This window comes from Dermacentor silvarum, chromosome 7, assembly GCF_013339745.2.
Source record: "Dermacentor silvarum isolate Dsil-2018 chromosome 7, BIME_Dsil_1.4, whole genome shotgun sequence".
Classification (NCBI taxonomy): Eukaryota; Metazoa; Arthropoda; class Arachnida; order Ixodida; family Ixodidae; genus Dermacentor; species Dermacentor silvarum.
The window spans coordinates 61,301,096-61,326,370 of record NC_051160.1 but is presented as its reverse complement, the minus strand read 5'-3'; the positions used below and the strand labels follow the sequence as shown (position 1 = coordinate 61,326,370).

General features: G+C 44.6%; 2 protein-coding genes across 3 annotated transcripts; one reads left to right on the top strand and one right to left on the bottom strand.

The window, feature by feature from the left end:
* Nucleotides 1-159: 159 nt before the first annotated feature.
* LOC119458109 (tubulin-folding cofactor B) lies at nt 160-19,815 on the bottom strand. 2 transcript variants are annotated; one of them, XM_037719929.2, is made up of 5 exons: nt 19,663-19,815; nt 14,857-15,023; nt 10,512-10,696; nt 7,002-7,154; nt 160-4,512 (listed from the first exon to the last, which is right to left on the bottom strand). In XM_037719929.2, exons 2-5 carry the CDS (start codon nt 14,993-14,995, stop codon nt 4,222-4,224), a joined length of 768 nt encoding a protein of 255 aa, XP_037575857.1. In that variant the 5' UTR covers nt 14,996-15,023; nt 19,663-19,815; the 3' UTR covers nt 160-4,221. The 2 variants fall into 2 exon arrangements, with proteins under 2 accessions (XP_037575857.1, XP_049526714.1); XM_049670757.1 differs by having other exon boundaries at nt 14,857-15,019; nt 19,663-19,793.
* A 174-nt stretch (nt 19,816-19,989) lies between these two features.
* Nucleotides 19,990-24,759, top strand: LOC119458112 (mitochondrial genome maintenance exonuclease 1). Its single transcript, XM_037719933.2, has 5 exons — nt 19,990-20,786; nt 21,231-21,433; nt 21,622-21,635; nt 22,488-22,620; nt 24,357-24,759. The coding sequence occupies exons 1-5, from the start codon at nt 20,012-20,014 to the stop codon at nt 24,513-24,515; spliced, it is 1,284 nt and encodes a 427-aa protein (XP_037575861.1). The 5' UTR covers nt 19,990-20,011; the 3' UTR covers nt 24,516-24,759.
* The last annotated feature ends 516 nt before the right edge of the window (nt 24,760-25,275 follow it).

Genomic DNA, 25,275 nt, shown 5'->3' with positions numbered 1-25,275 from the left:
AGCTAGCAATGGTGACTAGCATTACAATCTCCAGGGAAACAATACACCGGTGTTTGTTTTTTTTTTAGCTACATGTTCCTGCTTGTAGAGAGAGTTGTAGGAGGTGTTGAACATATTGTTGTATGAACAACTGTTGCAATAAAAAGAGAAAAGCCACACTGTAGGTTTTGTGTTCCTTATCAAATTTTTTATTCACTTCCTTCTCACCACTGCCTGCCCAAAGGCACCGCAAGTTTCTTTGGACGTCGGGATTCAAACTTTGCAATTCTCCAACCAGTCCTAGCAACAGCATTTGCCGAACCAGTTAAAAAACATGTTCTTCGTGGGAATGTTGAAATAACTTAGAAGACAATGATGCGGAAACCATTACACAGGGCAGAAATCGCGCGCTACTTTTTGTCACCGACCCTGTCTTAATTTAACCCCGCCAGCAGAGTTATTTTGTGAGCGTGGGACACTTGAGTAGCAATGTTTATTTCCCACGCTTAGCCAACCAGTTATACAATCTGTCGAAGATCCAGCACAATTGTGCATCACCAAATAGTCAAATGGCACTGTGCGAACATATGTAATATATACCATAGAGCTTCATACAATGACTACACAGATGAAATCTCCATGACCAACTGTTTTCTGAAACTGCCAGACTATGTTCAACCATCACAGGAATGATCAGAAGCATGCAGCTTTTCACACAGTTGGCTTGAAATGTGTACTTGTTACCCTGAAATTCAGCTGATCCCTGCAAGAGAGCACCTCTATGCTCTCAATTTGTTTTACTTAACGTTTGCATTGCACTTAGAAGTGCTTGCCTCTGTATCGAGGTGGTCAAAATTAATCCGGAGCCCTCCACTACGGCGTGCCTCATAATCAGAACTGGTTTTGGCACGTAAAACCCCACAAAGAAGAAGAAGCCTCTGTATGGAGATTGTGAAAAAAAAAAAAAAAAATTACGTGGTCCTTTACAATGTCAGCCCCAATGCAGAAAACAGGCGTCGGCCACGACAGACTTTCGTAGCTGTGAAAATCTCACCTTTCACGTTTACTTTATTAACAACGCTCAAATATCTTCCGCAGCATGCTTTTTTTTTTATCAGAGTATTTTCCTCACCCGATAAACTATTTTAGAAGCGTTTAATTGATAGTCGCTAAGATTATTTCGTACTTCCATTTCCTGAACACTACTTGAACACTGTCTCGGAGTTCATCTTTTACTATAGCTCTGCGCCTGTAATAGAGCTCATTTTTGGGCTGACAGTATTAATGAAATTAAATGGCAGCAGCCGTGTACAGCCCCCCCCCCCCATGCACTCCCCCCTTTTCATTCCCTCCTTTGTCTCATTCACTTCTCCCTCTAACCTCACTGTGGTCAACTGCTAGCAATGCCACATGTGGAAACCACTACCCACCCGCTGCCTAACCTCGCATTGCCTAACCTAACCAGAACATTTCCAGCCAAGTCATTAAAAATAGAGTTTCCTACAATGATGACTAGAGGGAACTCTGGCACAGTGATCGTTCAGCCACCAGGGGAATGATGGAACATGGATTTGTCTTGTGACTTCAAACGTTCTTACGGCTTTGTCTATTATGCTTTATCTGCCTTCACTGGCCTAAATTTCGAAGCTATCTATACTTTTTTTTAATACAGAAGGCAATAAGACTGCAAAAACGCATAACAGCTGCTAAGTGCAGCAGCTCCGCTTGTCCATGCGTCCGTGGCGCAATGGTCTCAATATCGGACTTCCGTGCTAGAGCGGACTTCCGTGCAAATATCGGACTTCCGTGCAAAAATTGTTTGACGGCAGGATTCGAACGCAGGGCGCGTTCGAATCCTGCCGTCAAACAATTTTAATAATGTTTCCTTAATTATATATAACGCAGTATTTCTTGAAAATGATCAGTTTAAAAAGCTGTGAAGCCATTTATAAAGCTGGAAAAACAAAGTTTTTGGCTAACTCATGTACTAACCATTATTCCCATGCTGGCCGAACTGCCCTGCTTGCAGCTTCTGTCGACACTTGCGCCACAGTTCCCTCTAGTTAATTGTACGAAACTCTGATGAAAATATGCATACCTTCCATCATCGCTGCATTCGTCGGAGCAACCGCAGCGCCAGGCTACTGCACTTGTAGCACCATTTGTATGAAACCCTACGGTAAATCGAGCGTTTTTACAACACAAATCGAAGCAGGTGCAACGTACGACGACAAGTTCTTACAAGAGGTGCACATAACAATGAGCAATCTGCATTGGAAAAGGTAAAAAAAAAAAGCGTAAATTTACAAAAGTCCAGTAACAAAACTAAGATGTGTTCAAAAATGAAAACTTAACGAGTGCAAGTGTAGTGACAATTACAGCGGCTAAACGATTCCCGGTTGTCATTGACTGCGCCACTCAATAAAAAGTGTCCATTCGAGTGGGCTGTTTCGAGTACTGTCGATCACTTTTGGGGTTCAGCACTCTTGAAAGGACAGCCTGCTACAGCAGAGCACAACGTTTACAGTCGAGCCTCATCACAAAGTCGCATGTGACGCAATAATATTTCGTTATATCCACCATTCGTTACAAGCGCACCCATTGGTGTCAGCGTAAAAAAAATTGCCATTAGGTCTGTGCGAAAGAATGCCAAGCACGGGCCAAGCTCTGACGGGCCATCGAAGGGTCTCCTTTCAATTTAGACAGACTTTGGTGGCTTGCCGTGCAGATACAAATCATGAGAACAAAACTAAATTGGAAACTTGCTTTACACTGCCAGGCTATCCGTGTGGTCACACAGGATTGGAACGTTGGCTTGGCCAGCATTGGGCCGGCCAAGCCAAACCATGGTCAAAACATGCACTCGTGTCCGGAACGTACCGTTTCAAGTCGCTCTTGCCAACTATGTTTGACATCCTCGTCAGCAAAACATATACGTTGAGCTGCTGAGTGAACGAATATCTGCTTTGTTGTAAAAAATGCTATCTCATATCCCACTTTCTCGGTTTTATTATAGAAGTAAAATATTAGCCAAAATAAAGCACGGCTAACCAAATTTTAGATTTACTTTGTTATATTTTAAAATTAATTATATCTACACTCTTTATATCAAAGTACGACTGTACTACCACATTTTATTCCACAGGTACTCTGTCGCACTTCATTGGTATTCAAGTGCTCATAGCAGCTTAAGAGAAAGCTTTTTTATATTTCTGTTGCAGACAGAGTTGTAAGCTTCGTGCCTCAATTTTGTTGAAATTTACAAATTTTCTGCAGTCTCCTTAAGAAAATCGGAGGTTCTAAATCACAATTCTGATTCAAACTTCAGCAGAATATAAGCTTTCTCAAGTGTGAAAATTTCATTCATATCGGTTTGGGCATTTGTGCATTTCACCCTTAGCATTTGAATAGGAAAATCTGAGTTGGCCCCCATTAACCCTTCCTCCAAAGTCTTACATTAAAGCCTACAGAATAGCCTTTAACTAATCGACAACTGCATTAGGAGCCATATTGGTATACCTCTTTCTAATTAAATACACAAATGTTGAACTTACGCAAAATAGACACTCGGGTTAAAAGTGAATTACTTTCTCTCCCTAGTTTATGCTGCAGAAAAGTTTATCAATCACCTGTGCTGTTAACTGTGAAAACTGCGGCACGTTTGACAACAGGTTCAGTAGAACAGTCTGCGATTCAACTCTTCCGCAACAGTGCAATGCCATGCTTCTCAAGAGTTACTTTTTCTTTTTTTTTTGCTTTTAGCGCAATCGGTTAGAGTAATCTTAATATTATTAACAATTCATAAAAGGGAACATCTTCATTCCTACAACACTGTGCTCAAGGGCCTACCAGCTTCCCTAAAACTCCGTATTTTGTAACAGCCGCTGGTTCTGAAAGCGCAAACTTTCGCACAACTCACTGGTCACCTAGTTCGATGAGCATTTTATCTTTTCAAAAATTGACATATCATCCAAGATTCACTTTGTTTGAAACGGACTGGCCAAGGTCACCTCTCCCGTCTCTTTTACAACAGTCATGCCTTGCTCTAAACAGAACGCACTTTCGTGTGTCTCGGTGGTTATTCCCCCTCGCGAGTTTCTTGCCCTCCTCAAACCCGACGCATACCATGCGCTATGAGTGAGCAAAAATGAAAAACCCCTTAGAAAAAACAAAAATTTACAAAGTAGTGTAAAAACGGACTACAAGCGAAAAGCGCGCGTGCAAACTACGCGGTGCTTTCCACTACAGTTCTTCGTCGAGGTCTATGTCGCCGCCATCGGTGCAGTCGCCCTCGGGCAGGAAGTTTCCGAGTACCAGGTCGGCGGGGCGCACGAAACCGCCGTACTTGGGGGGGCACTCGAAGTACCGCTTCCCCGCGACGCTGCCGTCGTTCTTGCCCAACGGAAGGTCATACCGGACGCCGACCCAGACGCCCGGCTTGAAGTCGACCTCGCCGACGTAGGCGACAGTCCCACGCCGCCTTGGCTGGCCAGCGATGCCAACCACTTCGCAACGATTCCCAACGTGAATGACCTGCGCAGAAAGGGAAGCGTTTCCAATGCAAACATAAAAATTGAGTGTAGAAGCAACTGAAGATGGCTGTCAAGGCAGCTTTGTGCTCTTTTATGAAAGGGAAAATTGTCATCCATCGAGCTTTGCAGCAAGTCATAAAGGAAACCAACCCGTATGGCTTTCCTTTGTATCTGCGCTACAAATCGGTGCGTGACAATGTTCCCTTTCACAAGTTTCCCACACCTCGTGAAACTGATTTGCCATATTCAGTGTCCCTGCGCTTCAAGATGTCAATGAATTCAGCCTCGCTCTGCAATGTGCCAGCCTCCTGCTTAGCTGAGATGGTACAGTGCCTGCCCCAGGAAGGCGTTTGTCCAGGGTGTAATTTTCCTGGACCAGAATTAATTTTTTCTCCAATTCTACAATTCAACTTCAGGCGTCGTGACACGTTGATGCATCCCATTCATCCAATCACTGTGGCTGCCACATAAAAACCGAGCCAGAAGGAACTGCACCCAGCACTTTTGCTTACTGTTTTTTTGTTTTTTTTATGGGCAATGTCATCATAACTAGCCTTTTTGCCACACAACATCAGCATATATTTCTCTTTGCCATGATGTCACAATCACGTCAACAACAACAGGGTAAGCTTGCATGAAAGTTTAACAACGAAAAGAAGTTGGCACCCAAACCACAGCACTGGCAAGTCGCTGTGTGTCGCCACAGATTTCAAAGTATCTTCTAATATTTGGGTCATTTTGGCCCAATAAGTTCTTAAAACATGCTACTTATCATCTTTGGCTCTTTTGGAATACAATGTATGTCGTCCATCATTACTGACAAAAACTTATAACTAGGACCAATCAATCGCCGTCACGGAGAGCTGGTGTGGGTGACATCACACCGTACATCTTTCGTTCTTGCGCCTTTTATGTCTTACCGAGCCTCCTCTCTGAGTGGCCTTTTTTTTTTCTTGGTATTGCAGAAGGGTCATTTACTAATGCAGCTCAACTTCTTTTCCTCTTTAGTGTCCCTTTAATACCGTCGTTATTAAACGTTCCCTAGAAGGCTGCAATTCGGTACCTAGGCTATAGGCACTGGGAGTCCCCAACTTCGCACAGCCGTCCCCAGCTCGGCACCCACTTCCTCAGTTCGTTCGTGCGGTATCTAGAATGCTAAATGCCGCGGGGACGTTCGACTATCTTGCGTCCCCTGATGTTGTTTTCCTTACAAGGCTCTCACATCTCCTGCACTCCAGCCTCCTCCTGTAACACGTGCTACGCTGGTAGTTGGCTTAGTTCCAGAGTAGTACGAAAATGGTGCTAGTGTTTCGATGCTAGCACAGCCTGACGACATTGGATACTTCGACGCATGAGAAACTAGCTTCCTCCTCTTAGGGGGGTACCTCGTGGCCTGCGGACTCGCCACAAGCTCGAGAATGCGCTCTGCGCGAATTACCTGCAGAGGCCTTCCTAATCACTCGAACGTGTCTCTGTTCACAAGACTGCACCCAAAGACATTGGTGTCCAGCATGGGGTGAAAGTATTTGTTAGGTATCTTTACGTCTTGAGTAGGAACTTCGTTGTTCTTGGAGCGCTTGAGACCCTACGATGCGCACTCTCTGCCAATATAAAAAGTATTTGAGTTGAAATCTGGCAATTTTCCTTGTGTGCGCTTGTAACGAAGAAAAGTTCCATGAGCAGGATTCTTCAACAGGAGAACAACATAACAGACAGCGGTAAGCGACGTTTTGACTTGTATGTTTGCAAGAACAGCTATTTGAACAGAGTGTTTCATTTCATATTGGCGGCGGATGTACGAGACTCTTTCTGCTAAACCACTGGCTCACTTGCACTAGACTTTTGCACAGAGGTGGCATTTAACAGTGGATACATTTTTAATACCAAGTTCAGGTGCATTACAGCCTGTACCTTTTGCTTACAGTGTTGCCTAGATGAAGGTCTAAATTTGGTGGAACGGAAACGCAGTGTCGTTTGGCATTGTTAGGGTGAACCCATAGACTACAGGTGAAATACGGCACTGCAGACATGGTCAGTGACTTATCAGAGTAAAAATATCGCCCTTTCTGCTCACCTTGGTGGTCGAATTAGCATGCGTTCTGTAGGAGGAGTCTGAATCTTTAAACGGCACACTTTGAGGTGTTCGAAATTTCGGTTGTCCTTATACATTAAGTCTATGGGGCCAGCTTGCGGGTACCGCCAAGCTGTCCGAATAATCTGGCCTGTTCGACTTATCGGCTGGTAACTAATTTATGGTTCAGACATGAAACACAGTTCAATCATCCTACCTGGCAAAGCTGCAATGAGTTTACCTAGCAAGACCCTGGCAAGCAGTGTACAAATATGCAAGGCAAATCTTGTGAAATCCCCAAACTGATTACAAGAAAATCCAGAAAGGTCTCGGAAAGGAAGCTATCCCCGATTTCCCTTTTAAGCTTCTTTTCCCTGTTTGTCCGTAACTTCTATTCAAGCAATAGAGAAACTAGTCACCTTAATTATTTCCTTCTGTTTGCGCGCTTTCTCTTCTTCCAACTTGCGGGCCCTTTCCTGTGCATCCTCGTTGTAACGGCCGAGCCCGTTCTTCTGCAGGAACGCTCGTGCCGTGTTGTTGAGTCGATTGTAGGCCTCTTCGGAAAGCTGCACCTGTGGACGGAAAAATTGTAATTCTGGGGTATAATTTGGCAATACCATGATCCCATTACTGCCATTACACCTTTAATGACAGCACTGCAATTGCAATCTGTTCTTTCGTGCGGTGGCTTATTTTTTGTGACACATTTGGCAGTGCGGTACATTACCAGTATGCTTCTAGAATACCAAAAGTGCAGTAACCATCGAAGATGATCGGCAACGTAAGTGAATAGCCGAACACTTACTTCCAGAAAGCTATTTGCTTTATTAACCTTGCAGCGACGGCACATATAAATACTCGAAAGAAATGTTCCATTTCTATCTAATGTGCAAAGCACATCGAGAGCAAGAATAATCAATGAAAAGAAAAAATAATTTGCGGAAGCTTTTTCAGCAATAGGGGCAGAAAACTGCAAGTGGGCTCCACCCCGAGCCACCTAAGGTTTTGTTTGGAATTAGCACAGACAGCTGTCATCATATGTGCACCATAGGTGTACACTGCATTTGGGGTGTTTTGGCACAAACCATCACGCGCGTGACACCACTGCAGCTGGAAATGTCCCATTGGTCTCTCTCCTCTGACCGCGCTTTCAAAAGAAAGCGGGTCACGTGCCAGACTTCTTCTACCTCATCCCATGTTCCTGCTCTAAACCAACAAATAATGCTTGCTGCCTGTCATTCAGTGTTGGCTGAAGACATTTAGACAAAAGCTTTGCGCTCAATACCATAATTCGGCAAGCAACATTCATCAATGAAGGCTTAATTAAACTCCAACGGGACGAACGAAATTAGTCTAATACAAGAGGCAGAAAAAACAAAACACACAGCTGAATAATGTGGCAGTATTTGCATAGACTCGAACACATCCCCAAATCGAACATGCACTTGCTTTTTATGGGTTCAAAAATAAAGAACATTGTGGGGTTTTACATGCCAAAACCACGATCTGATCATGAAGCACGCCGTAGTGGTCGGGCGCCGGAATAATTTGGACCACCTTGGGTTCTTTAACGTGTACCTAAATCTAAGTAGACGGGTATTTTTCGCATTTTGCCCCCATAGAAATGCAGCCGCCATGGTTGGGATTTGAACCCGCAACCTCGTGTGTAGCAGCACAACACCACAGCCACTAAGCAACCACGGCGAGTAAGAAAACTAACGTTCTTTAACGTTCTTAAACTCACATTAGCGCTCTGGAACAAATTAGAAATCGAATGCGCACTCAATTTTCATGCAGGAAAAACGTAGCATGCCTCCCGATTCTGGCAATAAGAAACAGATGAAACCAGCAAACTTTACCTTCACAGAATGTAAATTTACTGTATTTACTCGCATAATGAATGCACTTTTTTTTCCCGAAAAATATGTGCAAAATTGGGGGGTGCGTTCATTATGCGGGGTAACATTTTAAAGAATTTTTTTTCTGCGGCCACCTCAAAAAGTCGCAGTTTCGCCCGAAAGGCGAACCATCGATTGTGATAGCAAATGCGTACACAGCTACACGAAGTAAGGATAATAGTTTTATCGGCTGTATAAACTTGCAAACATTCGCTAACTATGTAAATTAACAAGCATGGTGTCAGCGCGCACAGGCAAACATGAACACATGGCACTCGATGACCACGGACACTCGCTGTCAAAACGTTGGGTATGAGGAAGCGCAGCAGCAACAGCGAGCGAAATGACCTTCGTGCCGTGTTTCACTTCAACACAAACTGAGCGGTGAGAACGGAGCATGCACAAATGTATAAACCGCCGTCGCACTGCTCGATTCAGCCCCCGACGCAGATTACTTTCAAGATAGGGTGAGCGCGGCCGCGCAATGCGCAGTTGCTGCCCCCCCCCCTCCCTCCCCTTCCCCTGGCCGCCAGACGCTCGACAGAATACGGCGTGTTTACTCCCTGTTTTCCTCCCTCAAACGCGGGAGATTGAGGTGCGATCGTCGGCGCTGACGGCAATCATGTGCCTGGAGTGTCCATATAGTTGCTATTGCGATAAAAGTAAAAGACACATGGTACGATTCGGCGTCCGATACAGCGTCCAATATTGTACCCACCGGACGCTATATCAGACACCGAATCGTACCGTGTGTCTCCTACTTCACGGCAGCAAGTTCAGGGTGCGTTCATTATGCGAGGAAAAGAAAAAACACACTTCTTGATTGGAAAAGTGGGGGGTGCATTCATTATGCAAGTAAATACGGCATTTACTTGACGTTCATCGTCATCGCTTTCAGGCCAGCACTTAATTGCTGTCTACGAAAAATCACAACACGCCCTGTATACAGTTCATAGCATTTTTGATAATCTGCGTTTATCAAATAGCTCTGCAGCAATCACTAACAGGATGGCAATCTACACCTAGACTAACCACTTCGCTAGTTCGTCCTGCGATGCATGCAATGCTCCAGAACACCAAGAACATGCGACGCAAGAAGTCATCGCTCACGTCAAATAACTTATCGTTTGAATGTGCTTTCATAATCAGACTGAAAGTGGCATGTCGCCGTCATCATGCTATGCGAGAACTCGTTCTGTCGCCGTCTATGGTCGCCATCTTCTGATCGGTGGTGTACGCTTGCAGCTGCTGGTGCATGCATGGCTCTCATGCAGTTTTCTGCGCAAGACACTTCTAGGGCGTTTTTTTACAAAGAAATTAGTCCTCGATGATCGGAGCCACTTCACCGTTTTCAATATTCACGCTGAGAGAAATGACAAAGAAAAAGAGGACAAACTTGCCAAGGTTAGTTTTGTAAAACGTAAAACAAATGTGTTCCCTGCGGCCCCGCGTTCGTTTGGAAGACTGAAAGTTGCGGTGCTTTCTCACTTACGACGCTGAGGGCCGTTTTTCACGAGCGCCCCCTGGACAGCGCTGGCTTCCCATAACAGATGTAGGTTACAGAACTGTGATACCTGTTTTCGGTGCAATGCTACAGATTTGAAAACTTTGTGTTTCAATTTTCTTTTAAACTTGCCAATTTTCTGGAATTTTTGTAAAAGGTTCCAGGCCCTAAATAAAAATTCTGCTTTTTAGACTCGCTAGAATTTGACTTTCTCCCTCAAATGCGACAAATTTCATTCAAATCATTCCTGCAGTTGTCTCAAAGCATTTCTGGGCTTTACATATATTTGAACAGGGAAATTGGAATTGGTCCCAAACTAAAGCTTCCTCTGAAAGACCAAACTTATATTCAGTACAGTGTGCACTTCTTTACACGGAAAAACAGAAATGAAAGCAATTGCTGCCTTGAAAAATTTCATGCTGCTATACTATGAGGAACGTAAGCAGTGCACGTCACTACAACATGATTCAACACAAATAATTCAAACTCGAGGAAGAAAAATCCTTCATCAAAGATGCAGCACCAACCTTAGGTACATTTGAGAGGTCCTTAAATTCGTCGTTGTTCATAAGCGGATCGGAAACGTGCAGTATGAGGCCGTCGCAGATGGGGTACGCACTGAGACATGCATCATCATCGTCTGTCAGGGTCTTGATGACGTTTGCATCTCCCGAGTCACGCAGCTCCAGCCTCATGGAGCTGGCAGATGCACCTATCAAAGGAAAAGGCAAAAAACTTGTCAAAATATAGTCAAACCGCATTAGAGCGCGCTGGGGAGGAATGCGGAATAACTAGCATATTTACTACCCGTGCAAAGGCCCACTTTTTTTTGGTACAGTGTGCAGGCATTATACAGGGCAAGCGTATGGCAACTCACTGAAGCCTTGAAGTGGACCCAGACTGCTATGCAGGATAACGCAACCAATGGCAGCCAACTATGAATGCCTTTAAAACAGTCGGCCTCGTCGCTTCCGCTGCCCTCATCATTCGATGAGCTCGCCTCATAAGCGCCCTCCCGAAGCTGGTCGTCCTCCATGCTGTCCGTTTCTGTTAGAGATTCCCATCACCTTGCGGGGAATTTGGACGCGTGGTGTGTGGTTTCATTCGAGGCCGCCATCTAGATGGCGGCCTTGAATGAAACCACATAAACAACATACCTACATACAGCTACATACAACATACAGACATCGAGCAAAAACACACAACCAGCTACTACCTTATCACTCATTTTACTAAAACACATGTTTTCCAAAATTGAAGCACCATTCCAATCATAAGTGTTTCAAGATACATGTGACACATTTTAAATATCATTACTTTCATCAGTGCTTTTGCTGTTGATGCACTATCTTGGTGTATATAATTGTGTACACAGCGTCTGAAAGGGTCAATGCTCTCTCTGGGGGTCTTCTCGTGATTGATCGTAGTCATCCACTCAGAATACCAGCACCAAAATTCCACTATGAAAGGTCGGCAGACATGTCATGCAGCTGCAGCACAGTCGCCATTCCTTCAGGAATTACGGGCAAGTCTGTACAAGAGTAACTACTGCCACCTAGAGGGAATTAACTAGCATGCGGGTATGCGCATTACGCATCGTGAAACTTTTTTTCCTGCAAGTTTTGCGCTCCAAAGTAGTGGTGTGGGCCCTATACAAGCACAGACTTTACACTAGAAAATATGTTGCACACTAAATGGTAGTATGCACTAAAAAAATTCAATTCTGGGGTATTACGTTCCAAAATCATGATCTCATCATAAGGCACGCCGTAGTAGGAAACTCCGGGCTAATTCTGACCATTCGGCGTTCTTTAACGTGTGCCTAAATCTAACTACACGAGCATCTTTGCATTCCGCCCTCGTCAAAATGCAGTCACCGCAGCCAGGGTCGAGCCCGTAGCAGCAGAACACCATAGACACTGAGGTTCATTGTCTTCATCATAGTCACCTACTGGACTGCCAAGTGTGCCCTAAGAGCAACTGAAATTTCCATCTCTGCACGTGCACTGCCACCAATAAAAAAAAAAAAAGTAATACCACAGTAAATGTTAGCTAAAGTAACACTGCTTCCCCCCCCCCCCCCCCTAGGAAAAGATGTTTCTGACGTTTCGCACTAAGTGTCCTGCACCAAGTGGCCTTTGGAAACAGTAGTAGAGAGAGCTGTGGTATAGCACACGGTGCATGGACACAGAGCTTTCCCCAGTGTGAGTGCATGTTTCTACAACGATATATAGTACTGAACAATGTACTGAACACCAGTGCCACTTTCTCGAAACAAAGCATCTGCAGCCATGTTATGAAAATGATCCCAGTTGCATGTTTCTCGTGCAGCGCGTGGCTTACTAAGTGCACGCCATCTTTGCGGCGAGACACTTGCTGTGCGCAGGCAGGGTTGCTGGCAGACTGTGACCGCGTTTCATGCAAGCGTCTTCGAGTGGCAATAGATTTCCGAGGGGTGCGGAATGCAAGAGTGCCCGCTTTTCCTGCTTTAGGTGCTCGTTAAAAAAGAACCCAAATGGTCAGAATTTCTAGTCTGTGGCCCTCCGCCACGGCGTAACTCTTGACCCCAGTCAGCTGCGTCGGAATATTATACCCCGTGAATCAATAAACCAAATCAATCGGCTATACCTGTTTAAAGGAACACAACAAATGAGGTACACTATCAGTTGAAACTGGCGAAGTATTCTTACAAAAATCTACTTTCGTTCACTCAGTGCAGCAGGTTTGATTACCATTAGCGAAAATGAATACCAAGCTTTCCTTTTTTAGAGTTTTGCACCAAAACCCCAGCGGCAGTATATTAAAATTATGTCACGGATTTTGAGATATTTCATAGTACTTGGGCCATTTTGGGGCAAACGATTGTTCTCGGAGTTTTGTTAGGTATTTGGTTCCTTTCAAATGCAATGTAGTCACTAATAGACAATTAATTTAGACCCAAGTAGCCACTCAGAATTCGTGACCTCACAGTGAACTAATGTGGGAACTTCAGCGTGGCCTAATTACCAGTCTTTTCGGAATTACCTACCTAGCCTCCTCTCATGGTAATAGTGGCTTTCTTAATAGTATTGCAGAAGGGCAATATACTAATGAAGCTCCATTTAATAGTGCTCATTAGTGTGCCTCTAAATTGTCAGAAAAAGAAATAGATAAACAGGAAGAGGCAAGTCTGTGATGAGACCTACACTCAGATGCAGAATGTGACATGAAAAAATGTGCAGTTGCTAAACTTGTCTTGGTTATAAACACAACATCTACACTTCACTCTCAATTGCGTTGAGCTATACAGGGAATACGGATAGATGATACCAACAAAGAATCTAGCTACATTAAGTGAATTCCCGTGTGAGAGGGATTTCAGCATCTCTTAGCATCTCTTCACACTGCCTTGACTGGTTGATTGATTGGATTCAATGTCCTAAAGTAGCACAGGGCTACTCTAGAAGAAACACAAGTTTCGAAACAGGGATTGACTAGTCTATTCTTTCCTTTGCTTGATTTGATTGTGTCACTAACTACAAATCAAGCCCCTCAGTTTACCCCAGGGGCATAGCCAGGGAGGGCATAATTTTCCTTTTCCGTTTCGAAAAAACAAAACAAAAAACATATAACTTCCCCTGTGCTTTTCGTGGCTTCATTTGGTTGTTACTACCCGAATAAACAGTTTTTAATGCCAACAGCCTTTACAGAGATCCCAAATTGGTCTTCACGTAATGCCATCAGTTGGTTAGTCTGTCGTTTCTGACACCAAAAATCCAATCCAGACCATAAAATAAGAGTGCTGCTTCTTGGACGACTTGCAATTGCATACTGCAGCGGGTTCCCTTGTTTTTTCTTTTATTTTTGGTGAGAGTGCTCCCACTGGTTACCGTATTTCCCGGTCTATAAGTCGCACCTTTGTATAAGACGCACCCCCCCTCAATACGGCAGTTTTCCAGAAAAAAAAAAAAATGTATATAAGTCGCACCGGTGTATAAGACGCACCTGTTGGTTCGGTACGCGATTTAAAAAAATTAGTGACGCTTCACTCCGTGAATGCGGGTCACGCGCAAGCGTATGGGTGCCATATATTTTCTATATAATTGCGACAGCAATGATTCTGACACTCCAGGTGCATTTTTGCCATCGTGGTTGCCGCGATGCTCCGTATAAAGTCCAAGGACGATAACATCGTCCCCGTGCGACGTATGCTGTATGTGCGAGTGTAAACGTGCGACGATGAGCCAAATCGCGCACTAGGGAGGAAAGCGGGAAGGCAGCGCGGGCAGCTTGTACTCTGGTAGCAACTGCGTAGTTTGCACAGCGGTACGCGCAGTATCTTGACAGTGATTTGCAGATGCGAACTACTTCGGGGTCGGCCTGCCACCGCTGGCATTGCTGCTCTATCCTTCCCGCACAGTGCTCGGGAACTCGATCACGAGAAGAACCCGGTACATCGATAACTGCACACAGAACCCGTAGCAATTAAATCAACCAGTGCGCTTCGCGTGGGCATAACATGAAATCCGATTTTGACGGCAGTTTTTCTAGAAAAAAAAAAGACACACATAAGTCGCACCGTTCTATAAGACGCACCGACGAAAAATTCTGAAAAAAAAAAAAATGTGTCTTATACACCAGAAAATACAGTAATCGGTGTGCCTTACTTTGTCTTAAAGGCACGCTCCACCACAGCATAAAATACTATCTTTCTGCATAATTTGAGCAAGACGAGAACAGCAGTAAGCATAAAATCTTTTTTTTTATGATTTTGAGGGAAAACACAGATATCTATCTTTATTCAATCCTGCCTTCCTTTAAGAACACAATGCCATCTGTGATGGGAGTAGGGATGGAATGGCCACTCGTTAGACAAAAGCAGGGTAGACTCACCTGTGAGGAGTTCCAGCTTCTGTTTGAGCTCCCGAATTGTGTTGGTGACAGGAAACTTGCGCTCCGAGAAGAGTTGGCTCCCTTCGGTCCTGATGACCAGCTTGACAAAGGCTGGCGCAGCATCACCTCTCTCGCACATGGTGAATGTTGTATGTTGCCCGGACTGCCTGAAAAAGGTTGCAAAATTAATAAAAATAAGATTACAAAACATTTGATGCAGACAATGTGTATTCTGTACCTGCCATAAATGCCGTGCCAAAGCACCAAGATATTTGCCATATTCTCCTAAGAGCAGGAGTGCTACTTGTATTACCACATTTTGTACAGCACTTACGTTAGCATATGCTAAGTAGTGTGCCAGAACATTACTTAGAGGAGAACTGACATGACCTGTCAACATGACATTTGATTTTGTACGTTAAAGAAAAAGTCCTGGACCTTGAAACCTCGGAAAAAGACATTGACAAGCCCCAGGGCACCCCAAATAATTTACTACAGCAGCTTGTCTACAAACGAGTTTCGTTTCCTGGCAGGCACATGTGTCAAGACTTCATGACACAGAAGGCGGTCACATGGGTGCAGAACTGTGACGCATTAGCACATGCTCTAACTCGCTCAGTCATCTGTTATGTGCTACTCGATGCACAGCCCGATGTAGGTCATTCATTTAATTTTAAAAAGTTGAAACTGTCATGACAGTGCTTTAAGTTTCATGACGTTTATCTGGCCACTCACATATGCTATGCCGATGTCCGAAATGAACAGTCCCATCAAACTGGTAAGACTTAAGTGCCAGGCTAGTGGTGCAAAGCCACAAACAGCCGAGCGAGTGGATGGATGAAAACAGAGATAACTTTTGATGACTTTAAAGTCAAGGAAGTCATTCCATGCTTCACAGGTGCCACCTTTGCTCTAGCTGTGATGTCACTTTTTTTTTTTTTTTTCATTTGCTTGCTTCAGGATAATAAAAGCACAACAGAACAGGAGGTACTGCCAGTTATAACAAATATTGCTAACCATTAATTCAGCGTAAAAACACAACAGAAGTTCTTCCTAACAGAAGTTATCACCAGATATGAAACTATTAACCCACTTCAAACACACAACAGATGTTCAAGCTAACAGAACTTATCGCCAGGCATGGCAAGTACTGCTAACTATTAGGTTAGTCTGAAACAGGCAAGACCTATGTGCTCAATGACATCAGCATTGCTTTTGCAAATTTAAGATTTAGATAGCTTTCTACAATTCAGGCTACAAATCTTGGTTAATATCTTGCAAATTTAGATTAGAGCTTTCTACAATTCAGGCTACGGATCTTGGTTAATACAAGTGCTGCCTTAAAGGGGCCATGACCATGGTCATCCAACTATTCTCAGTTTATCATTGTAACTGTGAGTAAAGGGGCCAATACAGTTATATATATCTATATAAAAATGGGGCTCTCCGCGTTAACAAGACTTTCACTTTGAGATCGCTGCCTTTAAACCCCTACCACTGAAAGTAACCACTACTCTGGCAAGTTCTGCGCAATGCCAACAAGTGTGGGGCCCACTGCAGCATCGTTGCACAGTGCCCGGTTTCTTTCACTTGCGCGAGAAAAAGCATAAACCAGAGAATGTCTGCAGAAAGCATCTCAGTCAGACCACCGAGACTGCACACGAGGAAATGAAATCCTGCATCTACTACGTGCATTAGAACACGCTTAATTTCGTCACCCATCAGTGTTGCCAGACTGCCGCATGGTACACATTTTCTACTGCACCAAATGTGCTCAAATTTTGCCCTGCTGCTGACGGATGTGTACGGTTTACCAGTGCAATGCATAAGTTCTAAAATTTGTTGACGTGGCCCCTTTAAGCAAGTCGTAAGGACATATGAAAATTGTGTGCACAATACTTCAAGAGATAGTGTAATCATATTACACATTAGTTTGCAGACCAACGCTGGTATTCATTTATTCCCTGGTGCCTCTTCCCTGAAATTCAATCTGACTTTGCAATTAGTGATAGTATCATCAACACAAGACTAGTGGAAATAAATATGGCTTGTACACAATGACAGAAAACAACTTTCTGATTTCTTGCTACATTTTATCTTGTTTTATTCGAACTTGACTAATGTCAAAGGTCAATGCCACCTGTGTACTACTTAAATATCTAAGGAACAAACACATCATTCGTCCTGTTTCTATAATTATGTTTTCAGCCTTCCACTACAAAGCTGAAGCCATTATAATACCTGGTCAATCTTAGATAAGGTAACTGTCTCTCAAACAATTGCATACAGTCAACATGTCATTTTGATCAAGTTTCATACGACACAGAAATACCTTCATTAAATTGTATATTCGTGACATGCGAATATCGACAAGAAATCTTTCAGATTTACTTTGTTATACCCAACAATTCATTATATCCCTGTTCCCTATACGGAGGTCCAACTGTAGTAGATGAATTATTTCAAAACCATAATGACTTAATTCATAGGAACTTTTGCTTTTCCACACACACGCACACATGCACAGAAAAAAAAAAGGAGAAGCATGTTACAGCTCAAGAATGCTCCAGATACCTAGCAGTGGTGTATGTAACTCGTGTATCTAAATTTACACCTTGTGCAGCATAGCCCAAAAGTAGCACAGGTGAATGCTCATGTCAGCAAACGGTGCCAGAGAATGCGAGGGAGAAGCTAGGACACCGAGACAATCACAGGCACTCTGAACCAACTACCTAGCCCAACAGTATGTTTTGCTCATATCAGTTCCTTTGTACTGCATCAAGGCTTCATTTGCCAGCAAACACTTCAGCGACATGCTCAAATTGAGGAACAGTACAGGCCCTATTGTGCCCCTAAACGGCGGCCATGGCAACTCTGACTACCCACACAGAGAGGTCACCAATTAGGACCTTAACCATTTCACATACACCTTGGGTCATCCATTCATAGCCGTCACAAACACTTTTTCGACAAGCATAGTCCTTGTATGAATTCGCTAGTTTCTGGTTGAAAGTATCCCACGAGCCGGGCTTGTGCTGTCTCGGAGGAATTTCAGGCACATAATTTTAAAAGTTAAATTGTAGGTTTACTGAAACTGCGCAGTCGGTAGTGAGGGACGCCGTAGTGGGCTGCTCCGGATTAATTTTGACCACCTGGGGTTCCTTTAACGTGCACCTAAATCCAAGTATATGAGCGTTCAACTACAAAATGTCTGAATATTGTCACGGTACAATTCCTCAAGAGGAGCGTCGATGAAGAAGATGTTTTTGATCTGGCGCGCTCTCACCCATATGGTTCAGCGCTTTATCGCCTTGTAAATATATTGTAAATATGTTTTCCTGTTGTGCCTGCCTCCTCGTAACATTTTGGTGGAAGTGCTGGGGGTCTAAGGCAAGACGGAGCTCCGCAGCGGCCGCCAAGTCGCCACGCTCGGCATGTCTACTGGCGGTGGAACTGCGTCACCGGCGGCCGCCATGCCAGCCGTCATCCTGGCTCCACCCAATCATGTGAATTCAGCGTAACTTATCACGTTAGCTGTACGGCCCGCAACGAAACCGGTCATGTGACTTAGGGGTTATACTGGGCGTAAGAAACATAAATAAGCATATACAAAATTTGTATGCCAAGCATTCTCCCACACTGAACAGATCCACAAAGCCCTGCAAACAGAATGATTCGCAACAATCTACATGCCCTTATCATCATCATCAGATATGTAAAGCAAAAAAAAAAAAAAGTTCTAGCTGCCAACCTACTTTGGCATTTATCACACTATCGCCAGTACTTTATTTTTCGTCACACTAATTCAAGCCGCCTGCCCTATTTGCACAGAGTTTATAAACAGCCTAAGCACAAAGAACATCAAAAACGACAGGCAGTTTGCCGCTGCTTTTGCATTATGCTATCAAACACAGTACAGGACTACAGAGAGACGGCAGAACTTCAGTCGACACGCTAGTTTAACTGATAGGGTCATTCACGTCACACTGTCCCACTGATAACGCCAATCGCAGCACTTGCAACACAAACTCAATTAAATAGCGGCGCCTTCTTGCTTCGCGGTCAGCGCGCCGCACGAAGATGACAACGCGACTTGCTCGGAGACGCCGAGCAATTACGTAGGTGTGGTCGCTTCGGCGGCGCCTTATAAGGCAGTTTCGCGTGTACGACGAAAGGGCGCACGTAACGTCAAAGTCACGCCGCTTTAGCGACGGACGCAGCTGACGCTTACAACGAAGTCGTGCTTCGCGCACGCTCGAGATTGGGCAGTGTTTCAAGCGCGGATGACAAAGACATACACGAACGACGACTCGGACCAACGACACCGCCAGCAATCATGCAATCAAGGAAACGTTGGCAGCGGTTCAGAGACCGGTAGTTCGAGAGACATGTGCTATAATTAGAAGCCATAAAAGCGTCGTCAATACGAAAAGGAAGGAAGGAAGGCCCGCGGCACGTTGAAATACGCAAATAAAGAAGCGGCACAGGTGATAGATTTGACGATGTCCGCACCTAAAAGCGTCGATCAATTTAGGCCGACACACGCGAGACACATCAAACCCGAGAAAGCACTGGAAATGAAAAGGCCAGCAGGCTTCGAGGCTTCAGATTTGCTGGTTTTTCGACCTGGAACGCCGGTCAAAAACCTTTCGTAAATCGAACTGTGTAACGAAGGTGAGTTGACATCGCGGGCCTCCTCCGCAGAGGCTTTAAAGGGACTTATGTCACGTTTCACTGCTACGCGGCACGTTTTTCTGGGTAGACTGTCGGTGAGTAGTTAGGTTAAGAGACTGTTCTGACACTTACCCGTGAGATTTAAGGGCCCGGGATAACGCCGTTGATCCTCGGAAACTTTACTTTCAGTCGAGTCTGCGAGGCAAAACTGATTCACGTCGTTGAGAAAAGGGCCACCGCTTACGCACAGTCTTGCACAGACGCTAGGGAAAACCGGAACAAAACAAAACGACAAGCAAGCAAAATGCGCAAGTAAACTATGCCAAATTTGTGACTTTTAATTTAATAAAAATGTAGGCTACACTTCTTTACAGTAAATAACATAAACTGCATTTAATAAAAGGAAAGCTTTTACAACGCGTTATTGTGTTAAGGGCTGTTTCGATCCAATTCGATCCAGAAAGCAAGACCAGATTGCAAGATGGCGGCTGCCATGGCCGCAAACTTTGTCGTCTGCAAGTCCTTCGCGCGACATTCGGCGCTGGTACGCGACACGGCGTGCAAATGCATGAAATCGACGAAAGCGACAAAGAGCCCGGCCACTGCTTCGGAAAGCGATGCCAGCGTGCGAACAACTAAGAAGTCTGCGAGCGCCGCGAAAGCGGTCAAGAAATTCAACTTCGAAAACTTCTCTCTGTACGGGCCCGTGCTCAAGTCGACGAAGGGTACTAAGCTCGACAAAGGGCTTCGGCTGAGCTACCTGGACGAACGCGCTCCTCGGCGCATGAAAGTCTCGAGGTTGGCCTGCGAAGAGCGTGAAACGGTGAGGATTGTCAGGGCGGGCGAGCGCGTTTACAGGACCCAGTTGGAGGCCGAACTGCTAGACGCTTTGACTGCGACCGCCGACGACGAAGCGGCGCGGCTAGCAGCTGCGAGCGAAGATGCCGAACAGAGGGTCAACGTCAGCGTTCCGACGAAGAGCTTCGACCTCGAGGCGACGCTTAACTTTCCTCTGCTCAACTTCCTCCGAGACGGCGTGCCTGACGACGAGAGCGACGGACCCGCCAGCGGCGAAGAACTTGTGGCAACGACGGTGCAAGACGCGGCGCAGGAACCTCGCAGAACAACCAGGTACCCCAGCGTAACGACCATACTGAGGGATACCATGGACGAGCAGTCAAGGCTCCGACTGGAGCAGTGGAAACAGAAGATGGTGGCCGAAATGGGCGAGGAAGATTTCAGGAAGTACCAGGAATGTAAGGGCGTACGGAATGCGATATTGCGCGCCTCGTTTATTCGTGGGCTACGCAAGGCCTGGTTTGCACGGACAGACCAGAGTTTTGCGGCGTTTTATTTGACCGGTATAAGTGCAACGATAGGGTGTCCCAAAATTAGGAACTGTCACCGCATAGAATGTTGCCATTTTTTTTTTAAGTGTTGTTTATATTGCATGAGAAGAAAGGGAACCGAGGGGCCCGATTTTTATTAACCATGTCATAAAAATCCAACAAAGACACCAAGGACAACATAGGGGAAATTACTTGTACTTGCCAATCGAATTTATACCATAAGAAGCTAACAAACAGAGACGCCAAGGATTGACATACTGCATGTCAGTCATGTCATATTGTAGTGCAGTCACGTCTTCCGTGAGTTAATTGTTTTATCAGTTCGCGGTTTTTCATTTTTCTCATTCGCAGCGATACTCAGCCAGGGCAAGTCACTGCATGTCAACATCCGTGACCTGCTCAGCGGGACGCCAAAGGAGGAAATCGTGGTGCAGCCTGAAAATGAGGGTCACTGGCGAAGCCTCAAATCTTTTTGGCCCGAAGTCGGCAAGGTGGTTCATCTGGAAAGCGCTGTCTGCCATCCGCACTTACAGTATCGCGGAATCCTCGACTGCGTAGGCCATGTGCCGGTGCGTCTTTTGCCACCACTCGTCGCTTGCTGATGTATTGGCAAGAAACATTTAAGATTTGCATCATTATATCCATTTTCGTTAAATTGAGGTTGGACTGTACTACTTGCAAAACCATAATTAAAGTATCTCATTGAGACCAGTGTCATGCGAGGTTTTAGCCTTTGGTGTAGTGCAGGACACATAGGTGACACTATAGTCCATGGTCCAAGCACTATGTGCCGTAAATTAAGACATGATCCCTGAAGCATATTCAACTTAGACATTAGCTAGGGCAGCCTTTTGCAATGTGACAAAAATTGCTGGAGCAGTTTAAGTGAGCTCTGTTCAGACTGATAAAGTGCCGACGCACAGGATCATGCCTGTCAAGGCCACGGGGCATGTGGTACTGACATGTTGGTCTGTAACTGTGAATAGATCCATACTGCTTGGTTCTTCAGTTCAAATCTCCCACGACAAAACAGGGTAACAAGTGTGCAGACCCTGCTCTGCACCGCCAACCTCGAAATTTTCTCTGTGCTGGCCTGGGCATTATCTAGCGTAGCTTGACATTGGGCTAGTTGGCGAAATATTTTATTAAGCAGTTTTAATAGGTAGGTTCAGTATGTTCTTATCAAGGAAAACCCATAAAAATTGGCCAAACTGCATATTTTTATAAAGTAAAGCATAATTATTTTGTTGTAATATCCGTAGTTCGCTGCAATTTACCAACTATAAACAGAAACAGCCAGCAAGCTGAGGAGACGGGCATTTCTGCAGAAAGAGTGTATTACCTTTTTTGCACAAATTTCTCGTCTCTCCTCAGTTCCCCTGGATCATCAAAGGTAGTGGTTATATCATGACAGATTTCAGTGAACGCTAGTTATGCAGGCCAGGAAATGTGGTAAGGTTAGAAGAAGAGCTGTATTAATGAGCACTGCACATATTAAGCGTTGTATAGCCTTATCAGTATTAACCTTTTGCATGCTTTTGGTGCTCTGATGCAGCATCCTCGTGCTTAATGCATTTTTGTAATTTTTTCAATCAATGCATTTTGCAGGAATGAGCTTGTGCTGATTGACTGGAAGACGTCCAAGAAGCCGAAGCCACGGTTGTCAGATACCTACGACAATCCATTGCAAGTGGCAGCCTACGTTGGTGCACTCAACTACGATGACAGCTACAAAATTCAGGTGAAAAGGCTCTCTCTGCCTCCAAAATTAAGGTTGAATTTGCCTACCTTTACAACCCAGATTTATGCGGCGTATACTAATGTATAGTATTTTCTCTGTGAAGTCAGGCTTCAGTGTTGTCGAGACGAGTATTGCGAGGTGTTGCAGAAGCCACTATTGTCTATTGTCTTATAGTGTGTCCGAGTGTGCATGCAACCCAATGCAGTATGTGTTTCCGTTCAGTCAGCCAGCCTTTTGTAGCACATACTTGGTTCGGCTGTTGAGAATGGCTTATGGGGACCTGCTATGTTGCATGGCATGACAGTCTGGAACCAGTCACTGTTTTGCATTTCTGGAGAAAGGTGGCACCACTTAATCGCCTAGGTGGCACCATCTGTTGGCTCTTGCTCGTACCGACTGCGGCCTTCGCTTACTTCGCTCTCCGATTACTTGTGCAGAAGTAGCATTGCAGCACTAAACTTCTCAGGTTCATACAGGTTAACTAAATATAAAGTCTTGTTGATGTAGATTCAATGTTCCGTCCTTGTTTTCCAGAGCTCAGCTTTGTCTTTTTTTCATGTCTTGGTGCTTTAAATGCTAGAGCACTTAAAGCATTTAAATGCAAGAGCATTTCTTTGCCTACCCACCTGCCATGGTGACGTAGTGGATATGGCATTGCGCTACTAAGCCAGAGGGCGTGGGATCAAATCCCAGCCATGGCGACCGCATTTATATGGGGTGAAATGCAAGAATGCCCGTGTGCTGTGCATTGGGTGCACATTAAAGAACTCCAGGTAGTTAACATTAATCCAGAGCCCCTCACTACGGCGTGCCTCATAATCATATTGTGGTTTTGGCACCTAAAACCCCAGAATTCATTTTATTTGCCTACCCCTACTCACCTTGCTAAATATGGGTTCCTGGCTTCTCGGCAAGGTAAGTCAACAAGCAACGTCATCAACAAGTCCTTGTGTACTTCGTGCACCGTGAATCGCGTGCACATTAAAGAACACCGGGTGGTCAAAATTAATCCAGAGTCCCCCACTACGCCGTGCCTTATAATCAGATCATGGTATTGGCACATGAAACCCCAGAACTTTAATGATGTCTTCATTCGAATGTACTCGCATTGACGACATTCACAGTCGCCAACAGATGGGTTCTACCACAATTTTTTCTTATGAATGGCCTGAGTGGTACCAGCTACCCTCAAGTTTGTTCATGCTGTTTCATATTAGACATAGTTTTAAGCAGCCCATTATTTCAGTCATCCATATAGCACCTATTGTCTGCAAATTTTTGCTTGTTCCATCATGAAATGTCTCACGAAAAGGGAACCTTGATGTGTAAATAAATATAGTGCATACACTTGCAGTGTATGCCTGTCATACTGTAATCGGTCACCCTTATAGGCTACCAATCTGTTTTATTTAACTCAGTCTATTACTGCACTTGATGCTGGACAAAATGCAAAGAGCTGACATAAAAAGCTCGTCTTACTGCAGCTATATGGGATCCCCACATTGCACGCTTTAACACTTTAATAAACTTTTCAACAACACACTTCACACGATGTGAATACAGTATTTGTATTAGGTTAGGGAGAGACGGTGAGACATAGGTATATTAGGCCAGCTGACTGCGTTGTACCACGCAGTTCTGCATCAGAATGAACTTGCGGCACTTTTAGTTTCTACTGCTAGCATCATCATTAGCACTGAACCCCTTGCTTTGTTTTCTGCTTGCTACAAACCCAGGTTCGAGATGCCATGATCGTGATCGCTTACGAAGACGGCAGTCCATGCCATGTTCATCACCTGGGACCTGCACTTTGCCAGAGGCACTGGCAAAGATGGCTGCAGAGGCTACGCACCTACTGGAATCAGCTGCACCAGGGCACAGTGATGTTTGGATAATAGATTAAGAACATTTTGTGTACGTTTTATACTGTCATGGACTGACCACTTGAACAATACAGCCGTGCAATCCTCCAGTATTTGCCTTGGAGCTGTTATGAACAGAAGGCACCAGACTTCAGCAGCGCCATACAACTTTCTGAGGAAAAAAAAAAAAGAAATGGTGTTTGCACATACACAAACAGTTAATTTTACTATGGAACAAACAATGCTCTTATGAAAATTAAAGGTATGTTAACATGTAGCAGTGAGTTGATGTGGTGTTCGACATATGAAGTGCACTGCCGTGTCAAGATTCGCCACCTTTGGATAGTTAGTGGCAATGGATACCGCATCCTTGTGAATGGTAAATTGTTGGGACAGACTGAAATGAACTAGAGTTAAATCCATATGTATGATGATGTAGGACTTAATTGATATGAAATTTGCTAATAAGTCTAACCTCGTTAAGTTGTGATTTTGTCTATGTGAAAGAAACACAAGAATGATGCCTCCGACGTGCTAGCTAAGGGTCTCCTGCGCACTTCTGTGGCACAGGAGCAACAACAAATTACATACACGAGCTTTGTACCATCACCAATACGCAACCATACGATCGGCGTTATCACGTAGGTGACTGCAGTTCAACCAAACTAAAGCCACTGGCCGAAACCCGCATGTGATCTCGTGCTCGATTGCCCATGAGGTACTAATACGAAAATATGAGGTACTAATACGAAACAAGCTGTCGCACTTCCTGCGACAGCTTGTTGCCAGTTGC